At 41.2% G+C, this 24,718-nt stretch overlaps 1 protein-coding gene across 1 annotated transcript; it reads left to right on the top strand.

Moving 5' to 3' along the window:
* The first annotated feature begins 1,153 nt into the window (after window positions 1-1,153).
* clstn3 (calsyntenin 3) lies at window positions 1,154-24,564 on the top strand. Its single transcript, XM_044034354.1, has 19 exons — window positions 1,154-1,481; window positions 2,324-2,390; window positions 4,745-4,867; window positions 6,482-6,692; window positions 7,293-7,501; window positions 8,549-8,698; window positions 9,809-9,994; window positions 10,082-10,369; window positions 10,915-11,027; window positions 13,293-13,452; window positions 15,669-15,728; window positions 15,839-15,987; window positions 16,510-16,658; window positions 18,769-18,995; window positions 19,859-20,020; window positions 20,306-20,451; window positions 20,978-21,113; window positions 22,343-22,527; window positions 22,599-24,564. Exons 1-19 carry the CDS (start codon window positions 1,479-1,481, stop codon window positions 22,755-22,757), a joined length of 2,883 nt encoding a protein of 960 aa, XP_043890289.1. The 5' UTR covers window positions 1,154-1,478; the 3' UTR covers window positions 22,758-24,564.
* Window positions 24,565-24,718: the final 154 nt, after the last annotated feature.

Raw genomic sequence — 24,718 nt, 5'->3', positions numbered from 1 at the left:
CTCGTCCCCTACTCGATTTTAGGAGGCCCTACCTTAACATCAATTTATAATTAGAGGTGACCCATAATCTTAAATAATATAATTTATATAATAATATATAATAATAATAATAATTATTATTATAATACATTCTAATTTTTTTCTTTCCTTACACTCAAGGTCACCTGACATAAAACACAAACGCATAAAAAAAGACAATAAATTAGATGGTGTAATGTGGTTATTGGGAGCTTGACAGAATATAACACTAAATATGATTGTCAGTTACTGTCATGAACAGGGAGCAATATGTTTATAATAATAATTATACCTAAGTTTATATGAATCACACTTATGTGTATATATGAGCATGTTTAGTGTTTTTATTTCAGTTGTCGCATGTGTTATTAAATGTTTATTTTATTGTGAATTGTGTAACTTCCAAATCATATTCATCACCTTTACTTTGAAATTCTGTAAACTATCATCATGACTATCATGTGTATATATTGCGTTATCATGATGGAATCTTGTGATATGATCGATCTTTAGCTAATTTCCCACATAGTTGAACCTTTTTTTCCCCTATAATGCTCATGACCAGACACTCAATGGCCCCCAGGTCCCCTGCCATAGGGAGTGAGGACATTTTGTGATAGTGAGGACATTTGGGCTGCTCCTCACAACTTTAAAGATGGTTAAGACGTGATTTTAGGATGAGGGTTAGGATTATGTTTAGGTTAAGGTATGAGGTGAGTTGCTATATGCAGAGTGGCTACTGTTACTATAATCATTATGTGTGTGTGTGTGTGATCCGCTTGACAGGAGCACGCGGGGCAAAAATGGGTGCTATGACGTCATTTTGCAGTCTGCTTGAGAAAGGGAGACAAATGTTTTGTTTTAAACACAGTGGGTGGAGGAGGACACAGTCTGCTCGTCGTGCAGCAGCAGCAGCAGCAGCAGATATTAAAAAACTAACGTGGTAAGATGAATTGCTTTGTCGGGCTCTGAGTCACTGTCAGTGTGCGTTCAACAGCGAAAAGAGCCAGAGCAGCAGTCTGTGACCCAGCTGGTGGGGAGGGGGGGAGGGGGGCGGAGAGAGAGAGCGAGAGACACGGAGAGAGGCAAAGAGAGAGAAGGACGCAGTGTGGGCGGGTTAAGAGATGCTGAGAGAGGGCGGAGACGCCAGCGTAACATTCCCACCGTTCTCTCTCCTCTCCTCCGTACAGCTGAAAAAACAAGGACATCCGTCCTCACATCTCATCACTACACCCGTGGCATTTCCTCACCTGCTGCTGCTGCTGCTGCACAACATCTCTGGATCCCTCTGCGTGTGTGTGTCCTTCTCCACCTGGAGGTTAGGTTTGCTTTTGGTCAGCGGGGGATTGCCCGACCGTGCCGTGCCGAGCCGAGCCGAGCCGAGCCGAGCGGCAGGGGTGTGAGGCGGATGCTGCGAGCGTAGAAGCTGGGTACCAACCAGGAGCATCACCACACTCACCATGGTAATGTCAAAATGCTTCAGCTCATCCTCTGTAGTCTAACGCCTCTGTGTGTGTGTGTGTGTGTGTGTGTGTGTGCGGCTCTGTGGACCAACAGCCTTGCCATGCAGCTGATTATTGTCGCATAACATGTTTCCTTCCTCTTGTCCTGTGATGTGTGTGTGAGCGCTGCCTGAACAACCTGTGAACAGATGGAGTCTCACGCCTGCACCTCCTCGTTTTCTACGCATCTTCTGTATAGTGCATGTGTTCAGTCAAGGACTGCAGCAGTGGGGAGGGAGAGAGAAAAAAATGAAGAGCCTTGTTATGTCAATGAGAGCTAAAAACCCTCCCCAAGGACTCTTCCCTCAGCTGAGGCCACTTCCACACCAGACAGCAGCTGTAATTTCTTTTAAATGCCAAAGAAACCACAATTAAAACACAGCAGCCACTCACAATGGCTACTCTAGACTCACGTACACAGATGTGTACACCAAACACCAGGTATGTTCATGCTCCTGATTCCTAACACAAGCATGTCAGTGTGAAGACAGAGAACAGCGTCATGACGAGGGACATCAATGGCTTTATTTGTTCACTTACACCGATTCCACATCCAGTTTTAGATCAGTGTCGCTCGCAGGCTTTTTGAGGTTACATGCGTGACACTGTCGTGGTGATTTTCCTTGCACAGGCAGCTCTCTGCATCACCTGACACAGGCCCGAGCTCAGTTTCTGCGTGTCTACCTCTCTGTCTGCTTAAAATACTCTGCTGATCAGTTGTTGATGCATGTATACTGTATTCCTCCCCCTCTCTCCTCACCCCACCCTGTTACCCACCTCTACTTTTTCCTTTCCTCCTTCAGATGGACAGAATGACTATTCTCTCCTTTCTCCTTCTTTGCTTGACTTCGGTTGCCAATGGCAACAAAGGTCAGTCCCTCATCCTTTTAACTGTTAATTGTGAAATGATGATTATTTTTTTTGTATTGCCATGGGAGCAGTTTTTGTGGCAGTTTGACGACTTTATTGTCAGATTTGAACGCACATAGACAGACCCTTGTGACCACACGACACATCCTCATGACCCATGTGTGCCTGTTTTTCGCCCATGCTGCTGACGATTGAGCTGTTTCCCAGCGTGTAGCAGATTTATCATCCTGGATAACCGTGACTCTGATTCAGCAGCATTGTTTCAGTGGTTATCGCGCTGAGGGGAAAGAGGCGAATGGAACAGGACAGCGTGGAGGGAGCGTGTGTCAGAGGAGGAGGTAGAGGAGGGCGATGCATGGGGGAGACGAGCAGGCTGAAGGAGAGATGGAGTGTCAGAGAAACGCAGCGAGAGGAGGGGTGTTAGGAGAGATGGAGGAGAGGAAGCTGTGACAGGTGAAGACATGGTTGAAACCACGCAGGCCGATAAAGAGGGAGGAGGAGGAGGTGGAGGACAGAGAAGAGGAATTTGAGGCGCTCCCGGAGCATTTATACAGTAAATGTGTGTCTTATATAGATTCACAGAGAAGGGGGGAGACAGGGCAATGGAATGGGATGCCTCTCAATCTGTAATCCCAGATGTAATCCACAGGCTTGATGCTCAGATTAATGCTATATAGCAGAGGAGGGAGGGGAGGAGGGAGGGAGGAGATCAGCAGAGGGAACACGGCGCAAGAGATAAATGACCAAAAAAGAGACACGACAGCGGACTGTGATAACAGAGGAGGAGGAGACAGTGTCATCTTAGACCTTGAGAGGAGACGATGAATATCTCAGACCTGGGCTGGATATTAAACATCAATACTTTTTTTGGTACTGATCAATATTTGTTTGAAGTAAATTGGATCAAAAACAGTCTGGCATGAAAGTCTCTGTCAGAGCTGTACTCTACTGATTTTTTTTGTCCAATGTCATTTAAATACATTTGAGATTTTAGACTATTTATAATGTTCCTGCATGTGTTTGGACTTCTGCAAACAAAAAAACTGCATTTTGTTGTTCTCCTCGGTGGCTCAAGAACAAATAAGATCATGTTCTCAAGTAATATGGTGGCAACTAGTGATTGTCTTATTTAATAAGCTCCTGGTATTGATCCATTAGAAAAGGGATTTTAAAAAAGGTAAAACATACTGCTGACTGTTTTCCAATCAGTACAAACACCAACGATTTCCTCTTCTTTTCTCATGACAAACGAAGCATCACAAGGTTTGACACTTTTGGTAAATTGCCTATAAGTCACTGTCAGTTTTCAAAATAGATAGTGGTTGTTTATCTTTTGATTTGGTAAGTGATTCATCACCAAATTGTATTAATAATTACACTATATTTGCCACAAGCAGAACATTTCATGAATTTAAATAACGTAAAGTATGGACAAATGAAATGAAAGGTACCTCACACGGTTTGAGGTCAAATATTGACATGAATTCATATTTATTATATATTTCTGAGCAAGGCACTTCAAAAAACAAGTCTACCTTTGGTTATTCTTCCAAAATTCTTATCAACTCCACACTTTAAACACTATCATTTACAATGATAACAGCTACAGGGAGAGAGAGAGCGAGAGAGAGAGAGAGCGAGAGAGCGGTTTGATCAGATCCAGAACCAGCAGTGTTTTCCTCTCTCTCACAGATAAACAGAGAGGAATTAGTTACAGTCAGGTTTTCTGGTTAATTCACTGTGAAAACAACAAAGCATCTGCTAAACAAGAGTCCTGCACCACTGTCTGATTCTAACTCTGTAGCTGCAGGGTTAGGACAGGGAGGACAACAGAGGGAAGATGGTCGTCCTTCTGGCTCATTAACTTGATCTTTGATCAGTCAGCACAGAACATTCACCACAGTGATGAATAATTAATTTGCAATTAAAGGTTAAATTCACCGTAAACCTCGGGCATTTGATTTTGACTCCACTGGTTGCTTTTTTTTACAGTGTTATTGTGCGGTGCTCAGTGTGTGGAAGGCCAGTTTGTCTGATTGATTCGGGCAATACAGCCCTCAGTGTGTGATAAGGTGAAATCTTAATTAGACTGTCAACCTGCAAGGTGTGCAGTGGCACTTGATGTGGATGAGACAAGGTGGAGATATCACAGATGGATTCTATCAGGGTATGAATGTCATCAAACCGTGTGTGTGTGGTGAAATGCAGGCATACATTGTGTGTGTTTTTTCCCACTCATGCACACTCTCACCATGTCCTTGTCCATAATGGAGTGTTAAAAATAGACACATTGGTTCCCTCTAATTGCTCCGTTTAACCCAAAGCCTCTTTGGTCTTCTCTCTGTGTCGTTCAGCCAATAAGCACAAGCCATGGATTGAGACAGAGTACCAGGGGATTGTCATGGAGAACGACAACACCGTGCTGCTCAATCCCCCTCTCTTTGCCCTGGACAAAGACGCTCCACTACACTACGCTGGTAACGCCAAGTTCCTCAAATAATATGGAAACAGTTAGGTGGAGGAAAGAACTGGTTAAAAAATAAATGCAATTAAATATAGTATTAAAAACACTACTTGATGTCACAGTTGAACTTGAAATTTCTGCTGAGCGCCGACAGTGGGCATAAGTAGGTCATATCAAGTGCAGCCATATTCAGAGCCATATTTCACCAGGCTAAATTGAAAATATTTTCACTTTGATTTTTGCGGACATATTGATGTTGCAGCTGTGTGACCAATCCGAGGTTATGATTTATTCATAGTAAACCTTGTTATTACAGAGGGAGTTTTGGAGCACTTGCAATCATATTTCCCAATAGTCTAAATATTAAACGCAATGTACTCACTATTTTTAGGTCATCATGGTGTAATTCAACCCCTTCATTGCGAGAGCCGTCAGCAGCTCGCTGCCTCTGCGGCCTTATAAAATAAGGTTATCGTGTTTGCACTCCGAGTCCTGGAAATAACTGTGTTCAGTCAAGTTGCAGCAGATCAACTAGAATTACTCACGGGCTCCATGAAATTATTGAGCTCGTGTCATGAAAATGAGCTGTTTGAACACGAGCCTTCTCCACCTTCCACTCATGTCAGACAGAGGAGATTGACTCTTATTCTGACGGTTTTATTTTCAGTTTCAGCTGCAGTCTGCTTTAGTCCTTCCTTCCCTCTGACGATTGCCTGTGTAACATAAAGTGGCTCGTTAAGGAATTTCCAGAAATGTCAGCGCTTTTCTGATTAAAGACTGTTGTGATTATGTGCTGAAACCTTCACGTCTCATAATGACTAATTTCTGAGGTATTATGTGGCTATAATAATTCAAATCATAATAATCATGATAATAATTCATTATTTTTTAGATCAGAGAAAGGTTTTATAAATGATATTCGGTGCTTAACAAATGTATTACACCACCAAACTAAAGATGTTTTATTTATTTGGCAAATAACTGAATTGACCTTTTTTTTTTAAAGTTAGTTTTTATTAATCCCCTTAGGGAAAGTATTCCTCTGCATTTTGACCCATCCTAGAATTAGGAGCAGTGGGCTGCCACACTGAGTGGCGCCTGGGGAGCATTGGGGGTTGGGTACCTTGCTCAGGGGTACCCCAGCCCTTTTTGGCCGGGTGGGGATTTGAACCGGCGACCCTCCGGTTACAAGTCAAGTTCCCTTTCCCCTTGGCCACAGGCTGCCTTTTCGTCAGTTCACTGGGCTTCTTCTCTGAGAAGTCAGAAATAAATCAAACTCAACATTCAACCACTAAAACATATTTTTTTCTATTCAGAAATGCCAGAAAATAACTGTAATTCCACATCATAATCAAGAAATAATAATGTGCTTTACTATTTTTACTAAAAATGATTTAGATAATTACTAATGCTGTTAATTTAGAGCAGCTGTGGCTTTGGTTGGTGGTCTAATACATTTGTTTAGCACTGTATATTATTAAAGGTATATTTTATATTAGAGATACATATTTATGTCATTATAATACAGTTTAATAAAGATTGATAATCTATATTAAAATCATGCTGTAGGTCTTTGTAATTTGATACATTCACTTTATTGTCAAGCCTTAATTTCTTCCTCTTCCAGGTGAAATCTGTGGCTTCCGGGTCCACAATGGCCCCTCTGGCTCAGGCACTGTCCAGTTTGAAGCTGTGGTTCTGGACCGCTCCACTGGCGAGGGTCTGGTCCGGTCCAAGGAGCCGCTGGACTGCGAGAGCCAGCGAGAGCACAGCTTCACCATCCAGGCCTACGACTGCGGAGAGGGACCTGATGGAGTCAACAGCAAGAAGTCTCACAAGTGAGTGCACACTAGGGGTGTAGAGACCCATGAACTGGGCCGATATTTGCCATTTTTGTCACCTGACGATTTAATAATCGGCCAATTAAATGCTCCAAAAGTAAGTGAGTTTGTTATCCAACAGTTTATTTGAATCTGAACTCCTACTGGATGATACCAGCTGTCTATCACACTGATACGTGCCATACCTTAACATCTATTTTTCTCTAAATATGGACATCGTTTACAAAGTTGATGTCATATTTACTGATGTTATAAATCAAGTGAGAAGTAGAAGCTCGTTTTCCCTTTGAATGTCCTTCATCTATTCAATATTCTCACTCAGTTCATTTCTTCTTTATACATTATACTTGTTTAAAATAAGTAAGTGCACTGCAGTGCAGAGACGATGTGTGTGTCCTTTATATTATTTACTGTACTGTACAACTGTCATATTGCATTTTTTTTCTTTTTTTTTAAAATCTGCATTATATAACGATCAGCCTCGGCCCTTTTCCGCCTCCTTCTCCTCCCAATTAAAGCAAAAGATAGTCACAGTCACTGTTCAAGCCCTTTATTCTTCCTGTTGTTACAATAATCTGCCTGTCTCTCCCTCCCAAGGGCCACCGTGCATGTTCGTGTTAACGACGTCAATGAGTTCTCCCCCGTGTTCGTTGAGCGTCGCTATGAGGCTTCCGTCCCAGAGGGGCGTCTGTTTGACCGAATTGTGCGCGTGGAGGCTTTGGACGCCGACTGCTCCCCGCAGTACAGCCAGATTTGCTTCTATGACATCATCACTCCCAATGTGCCCTTCGCTATTGACAACGATGGTGAGATTTCATGTTGGTACTTGAAATGATAGTGAATGTGTGTTTGTCATTGTCTGTATTGTGTTCCCATACTCATTCTGTGTGGCCTTGGCCGCAAACAGATTCTCAGGATTCAACATTCAGACCAGTGTTCAACAAAAACACTGTGCTCAAAGGTTGAAAAACAGGCAGCAGAGACATTGACGTCTGCATAGCAATAGAGCGAAAAGAGTGGCAGGTAATTTCTCTCACAGGTAGAAACCAAATGCTGTTAAAATAGACTTGTGTGTGGGTGTGCTATTGTTCTCTTTCTGCATCAGTGTTGCAGCAGATGGTGGTTTGACGATAACATCCTTTTTCTTCCCGGCTGCTGGTAGATCCTCTAAGTTCTGTTCTTCTTAAGGAAAAGAATGAATGTCCTGAATCCCTCCTGTCCTCTTTGACTGGTTAGTGGGAGATCAATTGTGGCCATTTTGTAATGTGGCACAGCAGCTGTGCGGGTTCTTCTTTTAGGATGACTCAGCAGAATTGTCGCAGACTCTGATGGGTATTTTTTCTTTTGCGAAGGATCAGCGTCTCCTTTCATTTCCGTATCGCACTGGTACGGCAGCACAGAGACCTTTTGTTCTAACCTTGTTCACACACTGTAAGCTTGTCATTGTCGAATTTCTTTCTCTGTTGACTTTGTTTTTTTTTTTATCTTCTGTTGCTGCAACTCTGTCTTTTATCCCTCTGTTGCTCCTCTCACTGTGTCACAGCATCTTCTTCCTTGCCTTGTTTGTCAGTTGCCATGCTGAGCGCTGTCAGTCTATCACAGTTACTCGCTGTTACCTTTATCTCCAAAACAGGAAAACCCTTCAGTTTCCATTCACTTCACTTTATTGTAGCTTCTTCTGTTTTTATGCTTTTCTATTTGTGATGGTGACGGGGGCCCTGTTAACATGTATTAAAGCTTTATCACCGAGTGTCGAGTTGTTGGTGACTAATCGTACTATTTCTGTCTCCCTTTCATTCTTTGTTTCATCATTCCTTTCTTTCTTCATCTCTCTCGCTCCGTCTCTCTTTAAGGTAACATAAAGAACACAGAGCCGTTGGATTCGAAGCATCAGCGCGTTCACACCTTCTGGGTGACTGCCTTTGACTGTGGAAAGAACCGTGCTCAGGCTGACGCCCAGGTCGTTGTCACGGTCAAGCCGTCCTGCAAACCCGGATGGATCGGTAAGCAATGTCACAGTTCACTCTGTTTGTGCCCTGATTATTATCCTTGGATAATGGTGCTGCAGGGATGTGTGTTTTTTTTCTGTTGCTTTGTGTTTAAAATTAGAGTCAGAATGTGTGTGGGTTTGCAGCCTGGATGAATCCCAAGAGAAGAGTTTTAAAGAGGTGGCATTGACATGAAGTGATTTAACAGAATGATGATTAGTTTAAGTGTTGTTAATAATTTATAGAATCATTCAATAGCAGTGTTTAAATTCACTGTGTTCTGAAATGTTAATTTCATGCCATTTCAGGTTTCAACTGCCTAGCAGTTTCCAGCTAACGTGACTTTTTTTTGACATTTCATATTTTAAGAAGGCCATTATCAGGGGACATAAAGTGACAGTTATGTGTCCGGCGAGTATAGTATGGATGAATAATATGGAGGAATCAGCATTAAAGTAGCAGTAGGCAGAAATAGTTGATTGTTGAGTTATATCTGCTGCTTTATTTTTTTAAACTTGCACGTGTTTGTCATCACAGCTCTCTGAAACAATGACATGTGTTTTATTATGCTTTTATTGTCCAATTCTCTCTTAGACTTTTTTAGCTTTCTTTGCTGCATGCTACTACATTTTCATTTAAAAGTGTTTTGGCTCTTTTTCAAAAGTAATATGCGACCATATTAAAACACAATCACAGTGTAAACAGGAAGTTTAGTTCACAGCTGATAAGAACCAATCAGTAAGTGAATGCAGGTTGTTACATAATTGTGCCGTTATTGCCCTTCTATAGTGAAACGTTGCTCTGAAGTTTTCAAACAGAACCAGCAGACAGGCGGAACCAGATGGTTAATGGTCCAAAGTCTCCTCTCTTTCTTTTAACTGCCCTGGAATCTGACTTGTCTCGTCATGCTACAGATTTAGTTTTAATCAGAGCCCAGAGGATGTGCAGAAGTGTCTTACGCTCTCTGATTTACATCAAGCTTAACAGTTACCATTAGGTTTCCATGAACTGGTCCAGCACTAGACTCCACTGTTTCTTTTTCTTATCAGTAAATCCCTTTGAAAGATGTATGACAGGCTGCCAAGTCTTAATCATCTTACTATGTCTCACTGCTTCTGCTTTTAGGATGGACCAAACGTGTAGAGTACACTCCTGGGTCAGGCAGCATCCCCCTGTTTCCCAGTTTGCATTTAGAGACCTGTGAGGAGACCGTGTGGAACATCCAGGCCACTGTAGAGCTCCAGACCGGCCACATCGGGAAGGGCTGTGACAGAGACAGCTACTCTGACAGATCTGTGCGCAGACTGTGTGGTGGGTTCTGCTCTTACTCCTTAAAACATCCATCATTTGCAGTCAGAATCTATTACATTAATCGTCCTCTCTGTTTTCTTTCACCAGGTGCTGTCCGGGGTGAGGTGGACCTCCTCCCTCCTCCTTCTCCTGCAGCCAACTGGACCTCAGCTCTGCCCACTCTCCCCTCGTCTGATTCTTCTCTGGTCTTCTCCTTCAACGGATCCAACCATGTCGCCACTGTGCCAGATTCGGTTGTCTCAGCATTGTCAGGCGACCACTTCACCCTGCAGCTGTGGATGCGACGGGGCGGCGCCAACATCCAGCCTTCGACCACTCAGACCCGAGGAAGTCGTAAAGAGGAGGAGACTATTGTGTGCATCACTGTCAAGAATGGTACGTTATATCTAGGGTTTACGTTTCCAATTTCAATGCGTTCGTGGTAATGACGTATTTTGGGCTGGTATCTTACTTCAATAATTTGGTGATATTGAAAAATGTGTTGTCATATCAATAGGGTTTCAATAGCAATATTGTTTTTAGCTGTGTGGAGAAACAATGGTCACTTTTTGTAAATAAAGTTGTTGGTTTTTTTAAATTAGCTTTTTCTCCCAGAAGGTCACCCACTCTAATCCACAGAGCTGTGGACGGAATCTCGCCTGGCTGATGTTCACAGCTTCCCCCTCTTCTTATAAGGTGCTCTTAAAAGAGAGAGGCACTTCACCTTAAGTGGAGAGCACCAGAAGAGTGAAGCGATGTAATTGCATCAGATGAGAATATTGTTTGAAAGAAGAAAAATGAAACGGAATAAAATATATAAATGTGTGCCATTTTCTTTCTTAATTCTCTGCAGAGAGAGCTTGGTAATGTTAAGATGTTTTGACAAGATTGCAATGACCTCCCATGATCCTCAGCTTCTCTTCTTGCCTCTTGCTCTGCAGATGACTCCTACTCACACTATTCCCTCTCCGTCCATGGCTGTCGCCTCTCTCTCTTCTATTGGCCCGACGTCTCTGCTGCACGGCCTGTCAAGTTCTTGTGGAAACTGGAGCAGGTACTGAGGGAATGACAACACTTAGTTTTGATGTTCTCACTTGCACTCTCACTTTCTTTTGTGTTTTGTACCTTAAATCAAAGAGTTTGTTGCGTTACTTATCATCTCAGTGTCATCCGTCCCATCCATCATCATGGGATTACAAGTCACTGGGGCTTTACAGAGAACACGCATGTGCATGTAATACACACAGCAAAAAGATCAACAACAGTGGAGCATTACAAGTCCCATTCACTTTCAAATGAAAAACAAACATGTATTACACTTCTTAATCCATTTTTCTGCACTTAAGTTGCATTATATGTGAACTGATGATTTATTAATTCAATTTGAAGTTATAATATGTCAAATGTGTACAACAGCTGCCTTTAGTGTTTAAATGAGTTACTGCTATCCCAGATGAAAACATTGCAGAGGTGTGGTTGCCAGATTTTCCGAAAATATGGAAATAATGGGACATTGCATTTCACTGTGTTCAAGCACAAACACAACTGTCCCATCATCAATATTGAACCTATTTGGTTAATTTTGGCGTGACAGCATCAGGCCACGTGTGAGAGTTAATGCATGTCCGCTTTTGAGGAACAGCAGAGAATTATCACATGAAGAGAGGAGACGACACAAGGACAAATAGAACGATTCATTAAATAAAAAATATACTAATCATGTTCTTCCAAATTCTGATTTTGATGTAAAAACAATAGATGGAGGCCTTTTAATTGTCTTTATTGGCACTCGTAAACAAAACACAAGGCAGATCCTCTTTACTGAGGGAAAACAAAGCGTGGCTATGAAAAACTATAACCAATGGAGATCACAACGCTCTTCAAAAGAAACGTTGCAGAACTATAGACTATAGATATAGATATTTAACTAACTGAAAACGAGGTCAAAAACAAAACGCAATCTAAATGATTGGATCTACTCAGTCACAATCCTAGTGATTGGAGTTCCTAAAATGACTGAAACAGAAATCTCTCTGAAGGAGGAAAACAAAAAGGGCTATAAATCTTGACTAAAGTATCAGCAGAAAGGCTAGGATAAGAAAACTTACAAAGAAAACGTCGCTCACTAAGAGGATCGAAAGCATGTGGATTCTGTGGCTGTGGCGAGGAGCTCTGGTGATCAGGCATGGGCGAAAACACACTGGCACTGAAACAGGGAACAGAGTTTTTAAAGTCCACATGGCTTAATTGTCAGCAGGTGTGTGTAATCAGGGCCGGCAGGCCGGCAGAGGAGGGGGCGGGGCAAACTGCCGGAGTGACAAAGGGCCGTTTCTATAGATAAATAAGAACGTAATATATATTATTCATTAATGTATTATTATTTTATATTACGATTGATAAGGTGACTGCTGGGACTGCACGTGTATGTAACGATGTCTGGTGACTGACGGGAGTTTGTTTTGACTGAGGCGACTGGTCCCAGACAGATTGACGTAGCTTGGATTAAAGGATGTTGAGCTGATACAGAGATTTGTCAAATCCTTCTGTCTGAACCAGCATATCTTATTAACCTGGTGTGTCTCTTCTGCACCCCCGCGTATCATTTATCCTGTCTTTCTGTTCTTTGTTTTCCTTTTCATTTTTTTTACATTAATATTATATAATTATCTGGAGTATTTTAATCACAATTTACTTCTTCTTTCGACTTCTCCCTTTAGCGACCACCACAGCAGATTCACTACTGATCTTTTACTTTTACCAGTGACTATTAGTTTACATGGGCATGAATATTCAGATATTACCCAGATTAAGATAATAGCCATAATAAGAAAATGCAGTGTAAACCCCCTTTTTTCAATTGTCTTCATTAACCAGAAAAAGGTCATAAAAGGCAATAATCAGATTGGGACGTGCGGACTATGCTGATCATAGTCACATAATATGGACATGTATACATCTTAATCAGATTATAACATCCTATTGTAGTTTTTGCAGCAGTGTGTGTAACAAGGATGTTAGTCATAATCAGTCTGTAACAACTAACAGGAGTATGAATGGATTATTCATGTAAACATCATTGTTGAAATAGCGTCTTATTCAGAATGAGGTCAGTAGTCTTATTATTGGTGCCTATGTAAATGTCCTATTTATTATTTTTACATTATTGTATTAGTACTTTATGCAGTTCATTCATTTAAAAGACTTCACGTTCTGATGTCTCTCCTTGGTTCATAATTAGTTTAAATTGATCTTTGTAAATTGTTGTTCGTAACCATAGCTTTGCTGTGCATTGAATTACTTATTAATCCCTGTCAAACAGGTGTGTGACAGTGAGTGGCATCACCTTTCACTGAGTGTCCAGTTCCCGTCAGTGACCCTGTATGTGGACGGCGTGACCTTCGACCCCGCACTCATCCATGACAACGGAGCCATCCCTAACCCCGCCGCCCGCCAGAGGATGCTCATCGGCGCCTGCTGGGGTAAATTTATGCTGAGTGAATTCACAACTGACACACATCTCATTCCAGTTTAATGAAGCATTTTGACAGAAATGAATGCAGAGCAGAGCAGAGCGAGGAATCCTGGTTTTTATTCATTTATTTATTTACTTATTTTTCTGTTGCATCAATGCTTCAAGCAGCAGTTGTGTTTGCTTCCTCCTCTGCGTTCCTCTGCCACTCTGCAGTGAAATGTCACTCACCAAAAGAGAGCAGATTTTTTTGCCATTTTCAGAGCAAGCAATAACAAGTTATAAACCCTCATAAGGAATCTCAAGATAATCTGCCGAGACATTTTCTCCATCTCGCCTTTCACGCCCTCATTTCGCTCCATTATCGTTTTGGTTGATGCATTTTGTCTTGAAGGGCTAATAATATAAGTGTCATATCAATTATTCAAGACAGTAGAGCAACACAAGAGCCAGACAGCTATCAGCCACTTACACCCCAACCACTGGTTAAAATGGGAAACTCTGACTGCCAATTATTGCTGAGAACACACACACACATGCACACGCACACGCACGCGCACACACACACACACACACATGCACACGCACACGCACACGCACACACACACACACACACACTCGCAGATATATTCTCTTTCTCACGTCTACAGTGGAAGTTGCACAGGCAGCAGCTGCTGCTGGATAATGAGGAGTTGGTGCATTTTTAAAATATATTCTACAGTTGTGTTTCTTCTCTCTCTCTTGCGGTGTTTCAGTCACATCTGCTCTTTTTATTTGTTTTTTTTCTGTATTTTTTTTTCTGTCTGTCTGTCAATTTTTAGCACCTCCATCCATTCACTCACCTCCCGTTCATATGAATCAGTTATTTTCAAATCAAATTCATTTAAATCTGTAGAAACTTAAACTCAAGATTCAATGTTTATTCGCCGTCTGTGCAAGAACGGACAGTCCAGAGTGTAAAATGAGTGTGTATAAAAAAACACTCTTGATGTATTCAAACTTACCTACTAACTTGATAAACATGCAGTTTTGAGGGAAATATATGAGACTGTGGGAAATATTTAAACTGTACATTTTCCAACATTGCACTGGTTTCAGTTTTATTGCACTTGGAAAGTAGTGAGGGGAACACAAGTTCCACACAAGTTTATGGTGGAGAGTTTTGCCATCTTTTGACCTCAGTGGGTGTTTTTTTTTTACTCTTTAAGAAGAAAAAGTTCCACTAAGATTAAGAACTCTTTTCCGATGGGAGACCTGGCCAAGACAGACAGACAGACAGACAGATATAATCTTTAGTTAACCAGGATTAGTCTTATTGAGATTAAAATCTCTTTTAGAAGAGAGACCTGACCAACACAGCAGCATAACAACATTTAAAATGACAGTAATGATACAAACGCAGACTATCACCCCCTCCATGAACACGATATACAGTCAATACACTGTACATTAACAGACATTAAGAAGTATCACCATGAAAACTCTACTAACATTTACAGTGACCAATGATGCTTTTCTTCCCTCTATCCTTTAAAATTGATATAAACCCCCTCAATGTGATCAGTGAGAGTTCATGTGCCTTTTGTAATTTACTCCAAGAAGCTGGAGCAGTGGAGTTCAAAGCTTTCTGTCTTAGTTCAGCTCTGACTCTGGGGACTAACATTTGAGCACAACCTTTGATTATTTTTGGTTTACTTGCATACGAATTCAGATACGTAGGAAACAGGCCAGACTTAGTTTTGTAAACAAACTCTGAGACCATACAAAGAGCGTCAGATGGAAGCAGCTTACAGTGATGGAGACAATGATAACAGTGCTACTAAGTATGGAAATATGGTTTTTAGTGATAGCGGTAGAACCACATGATCTATGGAAACCTGCAGGGTGACAGGGCACAAGGCCGTAAGAAATGAGTTGAATCAGTGATGTGCTTTTATGAGACTTGAATTTAGTAACAAATTATAGATATTGAGGGGAGGAGAAGGAGGGAGAGTGAAGCTCAGTGTATCATTTGTCCCACAGTAGTCTGAGCCTTTGGCAGCATATACAGGAGGAGCTGGTCCTTATCCAGCCCTAACTAAAAGCTCTGTCAAAAATATTGTTTTATGTCTCCATTAAAATGAAGAGAAGGGATTCGTCGTCTGCAATGAAACAGGGAGTTGATTCAAAATGAGAGAGTCTTGATGACTAAAGCTGATTTGAAGCATTTGTGTGTTTTCTCTGCAGAGACTGAAGAGAAGCCAAAGGAAATACTAAACAACACCATCCCAGAGGGTAAAGACTCAGGTGACCCCTCGACTTTTCACTCTGTTGCCATGATGATGATTGCAGTCTATATAAGAAGGTGAGTGAGTGACAATCATGGCGTTTTCATTTGTTTCCTGTTTGGTCTTTAGTGAAGTATGTAGGTGGTTACCATGGCCTGTTGTCCGGGGTGACGGTGCGTCCCGGCAGCGTGGAGCCTCACAGTGTGGTGGAGTGTCTCTACGCCTGCAGGGAGGGGCTCGACTTTGGAGACCTGGAGACGCTGGGCTCTGGCATGAAGGTAATACCTCAGAGAAATGACTAACACCACATGATAGTGATAGTGATAGCTCAAATAATCCCTTTTGCATCTGGAACTAACACGTATCGCTGTTTACAAACATAAATCGCACAACTCTTTTCATGATAAGGAAAATTTAAGATTTTCTTCTGTACACCATGCTTCACTCCCTAGACCTTCATCTGTCACACTATTAAAGTCAGCTTACCTTACTTTAATGGTTTCGTTAGATAGATAGATAGATAGATAGATAGATAGATAGATAGATAGATAGATAGATAGATAGATAGATAGATAGATAGACAGATAGATAGATAGATAGATAGATAGATAGATAGATAGATAGATAGATCCTCTAGTGATGTTTTATGTGGTGTGTGTTTGAGATACAGTATACACAGTACAATGTATACATTCTTGTCCCATGTGAAACTGTAAAGACTCCCTTTTAGTCCTGAGCCTCAGTAACATGATGAACATTTATCTGAAAGTGTACATGAACGTGACATTTTCCACGTGCAGGTTCACGTGAACCCCAGCCAGTCTGTGTTGGTGCTGGAAGGCGACGACATTGAGAGCTTTAACCGCGCCGTTCAGCAGGTCACCTACAGAAATTCTCTGCGATTTGCCACACCAGGAGTCCGACCGCTTAAACTTAGCACCTCACTCAGGTACAACACACACAGACACACACACACATACACACACAGGGATGGATAAGGTATCTTTATGTGCACAGACATCAATAATCACACAGATAATAGTCATCATGTCATAATGTGGGTTTATTGGTGGAAATGGAAGATGCTATCCATAAGTATGTTTATGTGTAGAATCACAAGGTTCTTATGTTGTTTGCCATGTTTCTACAACAGCCTGACGAGACAGCTCAGGTTTTTAAGAGGATTTTTTACTATGCAAACCAAAAATGGCTCCTCCCACCCGACGCCAATGCATATGAGAAGGAGAAAACTGCAGCCAAAGTGGAATAAAGGAAGAGCACAGAGATATATGTATATATATATATATATATACATATATATTGTTATTGTGTGTAACTGCACACAGAACAGGATTTTAACAGTAAACATAGAGGACAATGTAGTCTGAGAGAAAGGAGACAACACTGACGCACTGAACATCACAAAGGTTACATCACATAGTTTTCCTCTGGCTCCTCTTGCTCTACACAGATGAAGGATCACTCTCTGGCCTTTGACACTAAACTCATCAAGTCTGGACCTTGCCTCAGCCATGATAAGAACTGGTGGGGCATGAAAGAAAAATATTGTATAGTGAGTGTGTTAGAGTCAAGAGATAACGAGGAATATCTTATCTCCGTGTTCATTCAGAGACTTTGACAGAGTAAAGGGCAGTCACCACAACTTTCTGCATGTTTGAAACATGTTCATAAATGTTGCCGTATGAGCTTGTTATGTTTCGGGATTAAAGACAAGCCGTGTCTTTGATTCTTACCTTGTGTGTGCGACCAAACAGCACCGCTCAGCCTTTGCACCATCCATGAAAATATCCCTCTCTGCTTTTGCAGTGAATCACCTCACTGTGAAATACAAAGCACACAGACTGTTTGCAGGTCAGTGCTCAACCATGCTTAACAACTGTGAACTGGCTGCCTGGTTTTCGCAGTCACTTTTAGCTGATGAAATATTAATTCACCTTGGGAAGTACAGTCCATCGCATATACTGCGTGCTATGTTGTTTATATTAATACTAGCAGCCTCCTGAATAATCAGAGCTCATCAAACTCCTGTGCAGATCTTCTCATTACTGTCTTTGGGGACTGTTGTTTTTGTGGCTTGTTTATCAGATTAAAATCATTACCAGGCCACAATCTGGTGCAGGAGATTTTTTCTTCCACTGAGTGTGTTTAGGTTACTGCTGATTCAAGGTCATGGGCAGATTTCTTTTTTTCTCTTGGTTTGGGCTAAAGTGCACCAGAGGTGTTTTTTTTCTTCTTCAGCATCTTTTATTGCGTGTGTAAAGATTAGACTGATTTGAGGCCAGGAGTTACCCAGATGGCTTAACAGCAGGCCCTTCTGGAGAGGACGATAGAAGCAGCTGCTCACTCTGATAGTGGAAATATAACACACACACACACACACACCAAATACACTCGCTCTGCTTAATCCCCTTTTAGATGTGCTGCTGAATTATAACGCAGATGAATAGGAATATGGAAGCAGCTTGTCATCAATCTGATTTGCTCTCCCGTTCTGGCAGGAAAATTAAATTTGTAACAGCAGAGCCTCTGTGGTCTGCGTTTGCTAACAGTCAAAGCAAAGCTTCAGACAAAACATTTGAAGCCGATGAAGAAGAGAAAATGAATTAATAGTATAATTACAATGTTATTCCAATCACCAGGCTGTTCATCTTTTTTATGTCCGTCTCAAATGTTTGAACGTTTCAATTATTGCTGCGGTTGTTCCATGTTGTGATAAAATGTTATGTTAAGTTTGTCACTCATGGCTTTTTTAACAATTACATTCCTCTTACCTCCCTTATCTGGAACAAGCTGCTGGATTTGAACGTTTTCTTAAATAAAACTAAACTGACCTCATGGTCAGGTGGTCAACAAAGTCAGCAGGATTTGTCCTCTTTGACGTCTCAGTCGTGGATACATATAATACATTTAATAATCACTGTAGGTTTTCCATGCTCTGCAAATAGCCAGGTTATCTAGCCAGTGACATGATTTCTGACTCTTGACATCTTTATTTCTCACTTAAACACTTTTCCACACTCTTCTTTCCTTCGTGCCAGATGTTTCAACGAGGAGAGCTGCCTGTCCCTCAAGCAGCTGGAGGGCTACCTGGTGGTCCTCCAGCCCGACGCTCCTCAGATCTCTCTGTCCGGGGTCGGTCCTCATCTGGCTCGTCCTGCTCCTGAGTTTGAAAGTCCCCGTGGTGTCCCCCTTTTCCCCGAGCTCCGCATCGTCTGTTCCCTGTCTCACGCAGTCAACACGGCGGCGCAGGGGATGGAGGGAGGAGGTTTGTCTTATACTGTACATAAAACCAGCTGCAATTGACGCACAGTTAAAGCTGCAGTGCGTAACTTTTGGTGATCTTTTTTGTCGATCTTAACGTCATTAATGTGTCTCTGTTTTGCAAATGCTATCAGACCCACTTACTGTATATAAAAATTGATTTAGTCTTCAGGTTGCAAAGCAAACTCCTGGTTTGAAGCTTCGAGATTTGCTGCTGGACGTTTACAGACGTTTAATCAGGCACCTATCGGACAATACCAACTCATATGTGCGTGATTTGCTGACTATTTTCCTCTAAATGGGAACATAATTTACAAAACTGACAGCATGTGCTACTGAAGAAATTAGTGATAGATTCCAGGAAAATATTCACTTACTGTACATTATAAATTAACTGAGAAATAGAAGCTAAGTTTCCCATCATCGTTTCAATCATCTTTTATCAGTAGAGTCGCTCACTGGTCGCTAAGTGCTACTTCCATCTCAGTTCCTGGGCTTTACTTTCCAACTGGAATAATACTCTTTTTTTATGCATATTTGCGTATGTATATATATATATATATATATATATATATATATATATATATATATATATTTGCGTATGTATATATATATATATATATATATATATAACATTAAACAATACACTTGATGGGCGCTGGCCGATCTAAATGCCCCTATACTGCGAGAGAGTAATTTTTTTTATATTTAAAAGTAACGCACTACAGCTTTAACATACTGCATTTCCTGTTTACAGCTCGGCTTTACGATGTGTTTATATAAATAAATCAATAGTCTTTGTAGTCTAAGTAGTTTTTTTTACATTCTTTACATCTTTTTTCCACTACTCTTCCCATCATCTCTTAGCTCTGATGTCTGACGCAGTAGCTCACACCTTGGATGGCTGTGAGGTCCAACCGCTGGGGGAGGAGTTAAACCCAGAGAGGGAGGAGCTTCTGGTGGACATGGAGGTTGTGCGAGAGAGAGGACTGGAAATCATCAACACCACCGCTTATATTGCCATCACAGGTACAGTGATTCACAAACAAAATGTCTACTTATTAAACACAAACACAAACTGCTCAAACTGTGACGGAAAGTTAGTTTTAATTTAAAAATTTTCGATTGGAGTCTTTTAAATTCAGTATGATAGTCACAATGACCTCAAAGTAAGTCATCCATCCTATGCAGCCGCCCCCCAGCTGCCAATAAAACAGCTGCAGGCGACTATTCTATCCTCCTCCTTATCGTCCCAGTATTGACTCTCTGTCTTCTTTTTTATTCTGCTCTTCTTTTGTTCACTGCTCCTTTCAGGTGCCGAATCCATCTCCGTGTACGAGGACGTCCTTCGCTCTGTCCGCTACCGAATGGCCAAAGGCTCAGCCCGCTTTGAGAGGCGGTTCCGCCTGTCCTGCTCTGAGATGAATGGTCGATACACCAGCAATGAGTTGACTCTGGAGGTGAGGGCAAACATCACACGCATAACATCTCTGCTACTGACATGGAAATTAATATGCTAAGATTTCAGCCTGGAAGTTTATTCTTGACCTTAGGGAAGTTCTTTGTGTGTGTGTGTGTGTGTGTGTGTGTGTTTCTTATAAATTCATTGTTTGGTCCATTAAATGTCAGAAAATGCTGCAAAATGTTGATCATTGTTTCCCAAACCTGGAAATGATGATGTTCTCAAAAGTCTTGTTTTGTCCCCAAACCAAAATCATTCAGTTGTAAAGATTTCTTTGTTATGCGGAGCAAAGAAACCAGAAAATATTCACATTTTAGAGAAAAATCTGAGAACTAGTTTTAATTATTAAAAGAAAACTATTAATCGCTCATCAAAAAAGTTGGCAACTAATTTAGAAATTATTTAATAATGCATATGTTTATGCATGTGAAAAAGTGATTTTGTTACGTATTATTTGTTCCTGGCTGTATGGTTGATTTAAAAATGAAGACCTTCAAACACGGCTCTCTTCCTTCCGTCTTCAGGTGAACTTCCTTCACTCTCTGGACAGTTTGTATCACCCGTCCCACCTGCTTGCCTCCCAGCAGCAGTTTCTTCATCCATCCCATCATACAGGAGAGTTGAGTGGACACACCCTGCCCAATCCACACCGTAACTCAGGTGACGTTTCCCTCTATTGCCTCTTACATTTACGTGACATTACAAAGTGACATATATAAAGCACCTTTGTAGGAAAAATACCATGTCATGAGATGACAGCCATGCATGGACATAGACGGTTGCGTGTTTCCACCAGCTTGCCTCGCCTAACCGCACCATGGCACGGTTAAGTTGTTAAGTTAAAAAGACTTAACAATAGTTAAAAAACAGTTAAAAAAAAATTTAACAATCATAAAAACGTGGGTTAATCTCCAACTATTACCAGGGAAATGTCCAAATTCTCATTCTCTTTAACAGAGGAGTCTGGTGTATTTAGCAACAGCACTGCTGATCGCGAGCTGCATCACAAACCCTGCTGCTGTATTTCAGTCCAGTGACTGTGTCAGACGGAGTCTGTTCTCCGATCATGAAGGAAGTATTGGACAAATAGTTTTAATGAACTGATTCTACTGATTGAATTAACACTGAAAACAACTGCTTTACAAGTCACTAGTCACTCGTTTGTGTTTGTCGCGTGTAACACAAAGTCAGTGTGCAGTGATAACTGCGCCCACGTTGAGTAGGTACTGTTTTTGTAGTGGAAAACTAACCTAAACCGTGCCTTGCTGTGCTGCGCTGTGCTGGGGTGAGGCGAGGCGAGGTGAGCTGGGACCATAGTGGAAAAGGGCCAATAGATAAACAGTTTTATTCAGTATTCCAGGTTGCATATACACTGCTTTTTAAAGATCTTAAATCCAAACTTTCCAAACTTTCATAGACGTAACTTCAGAGGAAGTGGCCTCTTTGGTTTTTAAGCCTGAAGTGAGGAAGCAGCAGACCTTTATCAAAACTCCTCACACACCTGCTGGAGATAAAACGCTGCAGCAGATCTCTAATGGTGCATGCAGCGATCTAAAAGTAATTACAAGATAACACTCTGAATTCAGAGCCAGTGCAACAAACAGTAAGTGCACACATCAGCTCTGGAGATTCAGTCCTGCAGTAACTTCAGAATGGTAGAATGATCAGGTTGAATCATGTCTTAGAATTAAAATCTACCTTTAGAAAAATGATTTTCTAAATCATTTTAGCAGTGCTTCTAATAACCTGTAGGCATTCAGTGAAAATGTAAAAAACATCATGCAATTATCTGTTTTAGTTGCCGCCCACTATTACACATAATAAAAAACAGAACATCACCACAGTTTTCTTTTTATACTGATTTTATTTTCTCTTCATGTTTTTAACAGTGGTACCAGGAGCAGCCACTGTCATCATCATGGTGTGTGTGGGTTTCCTGGTTGTTATGGTGATCCTGGGTGTTTTCCGAATTCGCTCCATCCATCGTCGTAGTGAAGGTGCTGGGGGTGGGGCTAAGGAGGGCAGCAGCCAGTGGGACGACTCCGCCCTCACCATCATCGTCAACCCAATGGAGGTAAAAACCTGACCAGTAATGGCTGTTGACTGATGACACCTGTTTCTCACCCACCTGTTTTCTTTTCACAGTCCTATGAGTCTCGTATGGGAATCTGCGCTGACAACGAAGGCGAGGGGGAAGAGGAGGAGGAGGAGGAGGAGGTAGCAGAGTCACCCGACGAAGAAAGCGACGACCAGCGAATCATCATCAAGAAAGAGGGGAGGGACGGCAACGCCCGTCGCTACTGAGCCATACGTATCTCTGCACCACCTCTCATGGAAACCGCAAAACCGTCTCCCCAGTCACACACTTCACCACTTTTAATATCAACAACTGCTAACACCACTAGTATAAGGAATGTAAGCTTACACACACGACGCACAACACAGTCACTATATAATACTCTTGACAGTCAACACCATCTGTGACCTATCGCCAACAACAGGCAGTTGTGCTTCACTTAAATGTTCAATGGCACAATGTATACAATTAATGTACTTAAACCACCCGAGCAAACCCCACCAAATTGTATGTGGTGCACCAGTTCTAAATCACTCAAAAGTCATGTGAAGTATAGTGTAATACTGGTTGAATGAGATTTTTTTAAAGATTGTATCCTTTTATTATAGACACAGAATGAATATTTACAACAACAACAACAGCAACAAAACCTGGAAGAATCCACAACACACAGGCCTTGAACAGATCTGTAGACACAAGCCTTGATCCCAACAGGTCTCTGCTCTCCCTCATAAGACTGATATGAGAAGTCTGTGCACAAGCTCTTTTTCCACACATTCCTCTCAAACACTGTTAGCCACAGAGTGAAGACAGTGAGGTCGGACATTACGGTCACTCTCCAACTTATTCACAAGAAAAAAAATATGAAAGGAACATCATGTTTACTGTATTTAATGTAGAGCTGATTATCAGATTTGAGGACAATGGACCAATACACTTCAACCCGTTTACTCAAGTTTGTACTTGTACAGTACACCAACTAAACTGAATACTGTACTCTTGGCGTTGAGGCCATGCAACATCAGTGAGGTTTCTGGTTGAAAGAAGAGTCTTTGCAAAGTTACATCTTGTACCACTGGATGGGTAAACATCACCATCTCCCATAGAACAGGTGTAACCTGACCTCTGACCCCTTCTTCCTCCATTCTTAGTGACCGCTAGAATGTTTGTAAATGACTCTCACTGTTTCACTCACTGCACACTGCTGTGTACAATAGCTGCATCACATACACTTACAGACACTCCACGATGCCACCTGTGCTGTCTCCAGAATGTCAGCTCAGCTTGGGCAGTTTTGATTGTATTGATTGTAATAAATTTTCTGTACATACAGTTATGAATATTACAATATTATTGTTATTACTATTATTATTATTATTATTATTGCAGCCACCACTGTCTTTGCACACTCCGAGAGAGAGCAGACTTTGATTATACTTTCTTCCCCATTAGAGAAATCACTGTTACACCAGAAAACAGCATCATGATAATAATAGTAGTAGTGATAAGGATGATAATCCCCGGCTTGATGAGTGTGTCTTAATTTGTGTGTAATATTGTTGTAATTTAAGACTTTGTCAATATCTGAATCACAGAAAAAGGAGGGCACATCGTTGTGAAACATAGACATGTCTCGCTGAGTTCATCTTTCACACTTTGCCATATATTTTTCACACTTTAAAATAGTTTTTCTATTTATTTTACACGCCATTCTTATATCATTGGTTCAATGAATGTACAACTTTGTGCTTCTCCTCACCGCTCCCTCCCTCTGTGTGTCTCTTGCTGTCTGTCTGTGTAGCCTATCAATGTGCAGTGCTAAACCGTCAGTAAATAAAGCCTGTCGTTTTTGAGTGTGATATTAAGAAGGAATAAACATTGCATTGATTAATAACTTATATTATTACGATGTTACTATTGGAAAATTACCTGTAATTATTGATACAATGATGACATGAGTTATGCTGACTAATTGTTATTGAGAACTGTCAGAAAACATTACAAAATTCATAATAAAAACACTATATGACGTTGCCATGGGAAACATTTTTTGGGGAGTAGGAACGACAACATAGAATATTACTAATTTCTGTGTGAATCTATTCCACCAACAGTACTCAAACTATTATAAACTGTATACCGTACATTATAGCAGCTGTAAAAATAAACTAAGTACATTTTATTCATC

This window comes from Solea senegalensis, linkage group LG9, assembly GCF_019176455.1.
Source record: "Solea senegalensis isolate Sse05_10M linkage group LG9, IFAPA_SoseM_1, whole genome shotgun sequence".
Taxonomy (NCBI): Eukaryota; Metazoa; Chordata; class Actinopteri; order Pleuronectiformes; family Soleidae; genus Solea; species Solea senegalensis.
The sequence above is the reverse complement of the archived record's forward strand: the minus strand, read 5'-3'. Positions and strand labels throughout refer to the sequence as shown.

What these genes read in the sequence shown, in the direction of transcription:
- clstn3 (XM_044034354.1), top strand. An exon ending in CGCTCCACTACACTACGCTG is followed by an intron (nt 4,868 to 6,481) that starts GTAACGCCAAGT and finishes TTCCTCTTCCAG; the next exon opens with GTGAAATCTGTGGCTTCCGG. An exon ending in CTTCGCTATTGACAACGATG is followed by an intron (nt 7,502 to 8,548) that starts GTGAGATTTCAT and finishes TCTCTCTTTAAG; the next exon opens with GTAACATAAAGAACACAGAG.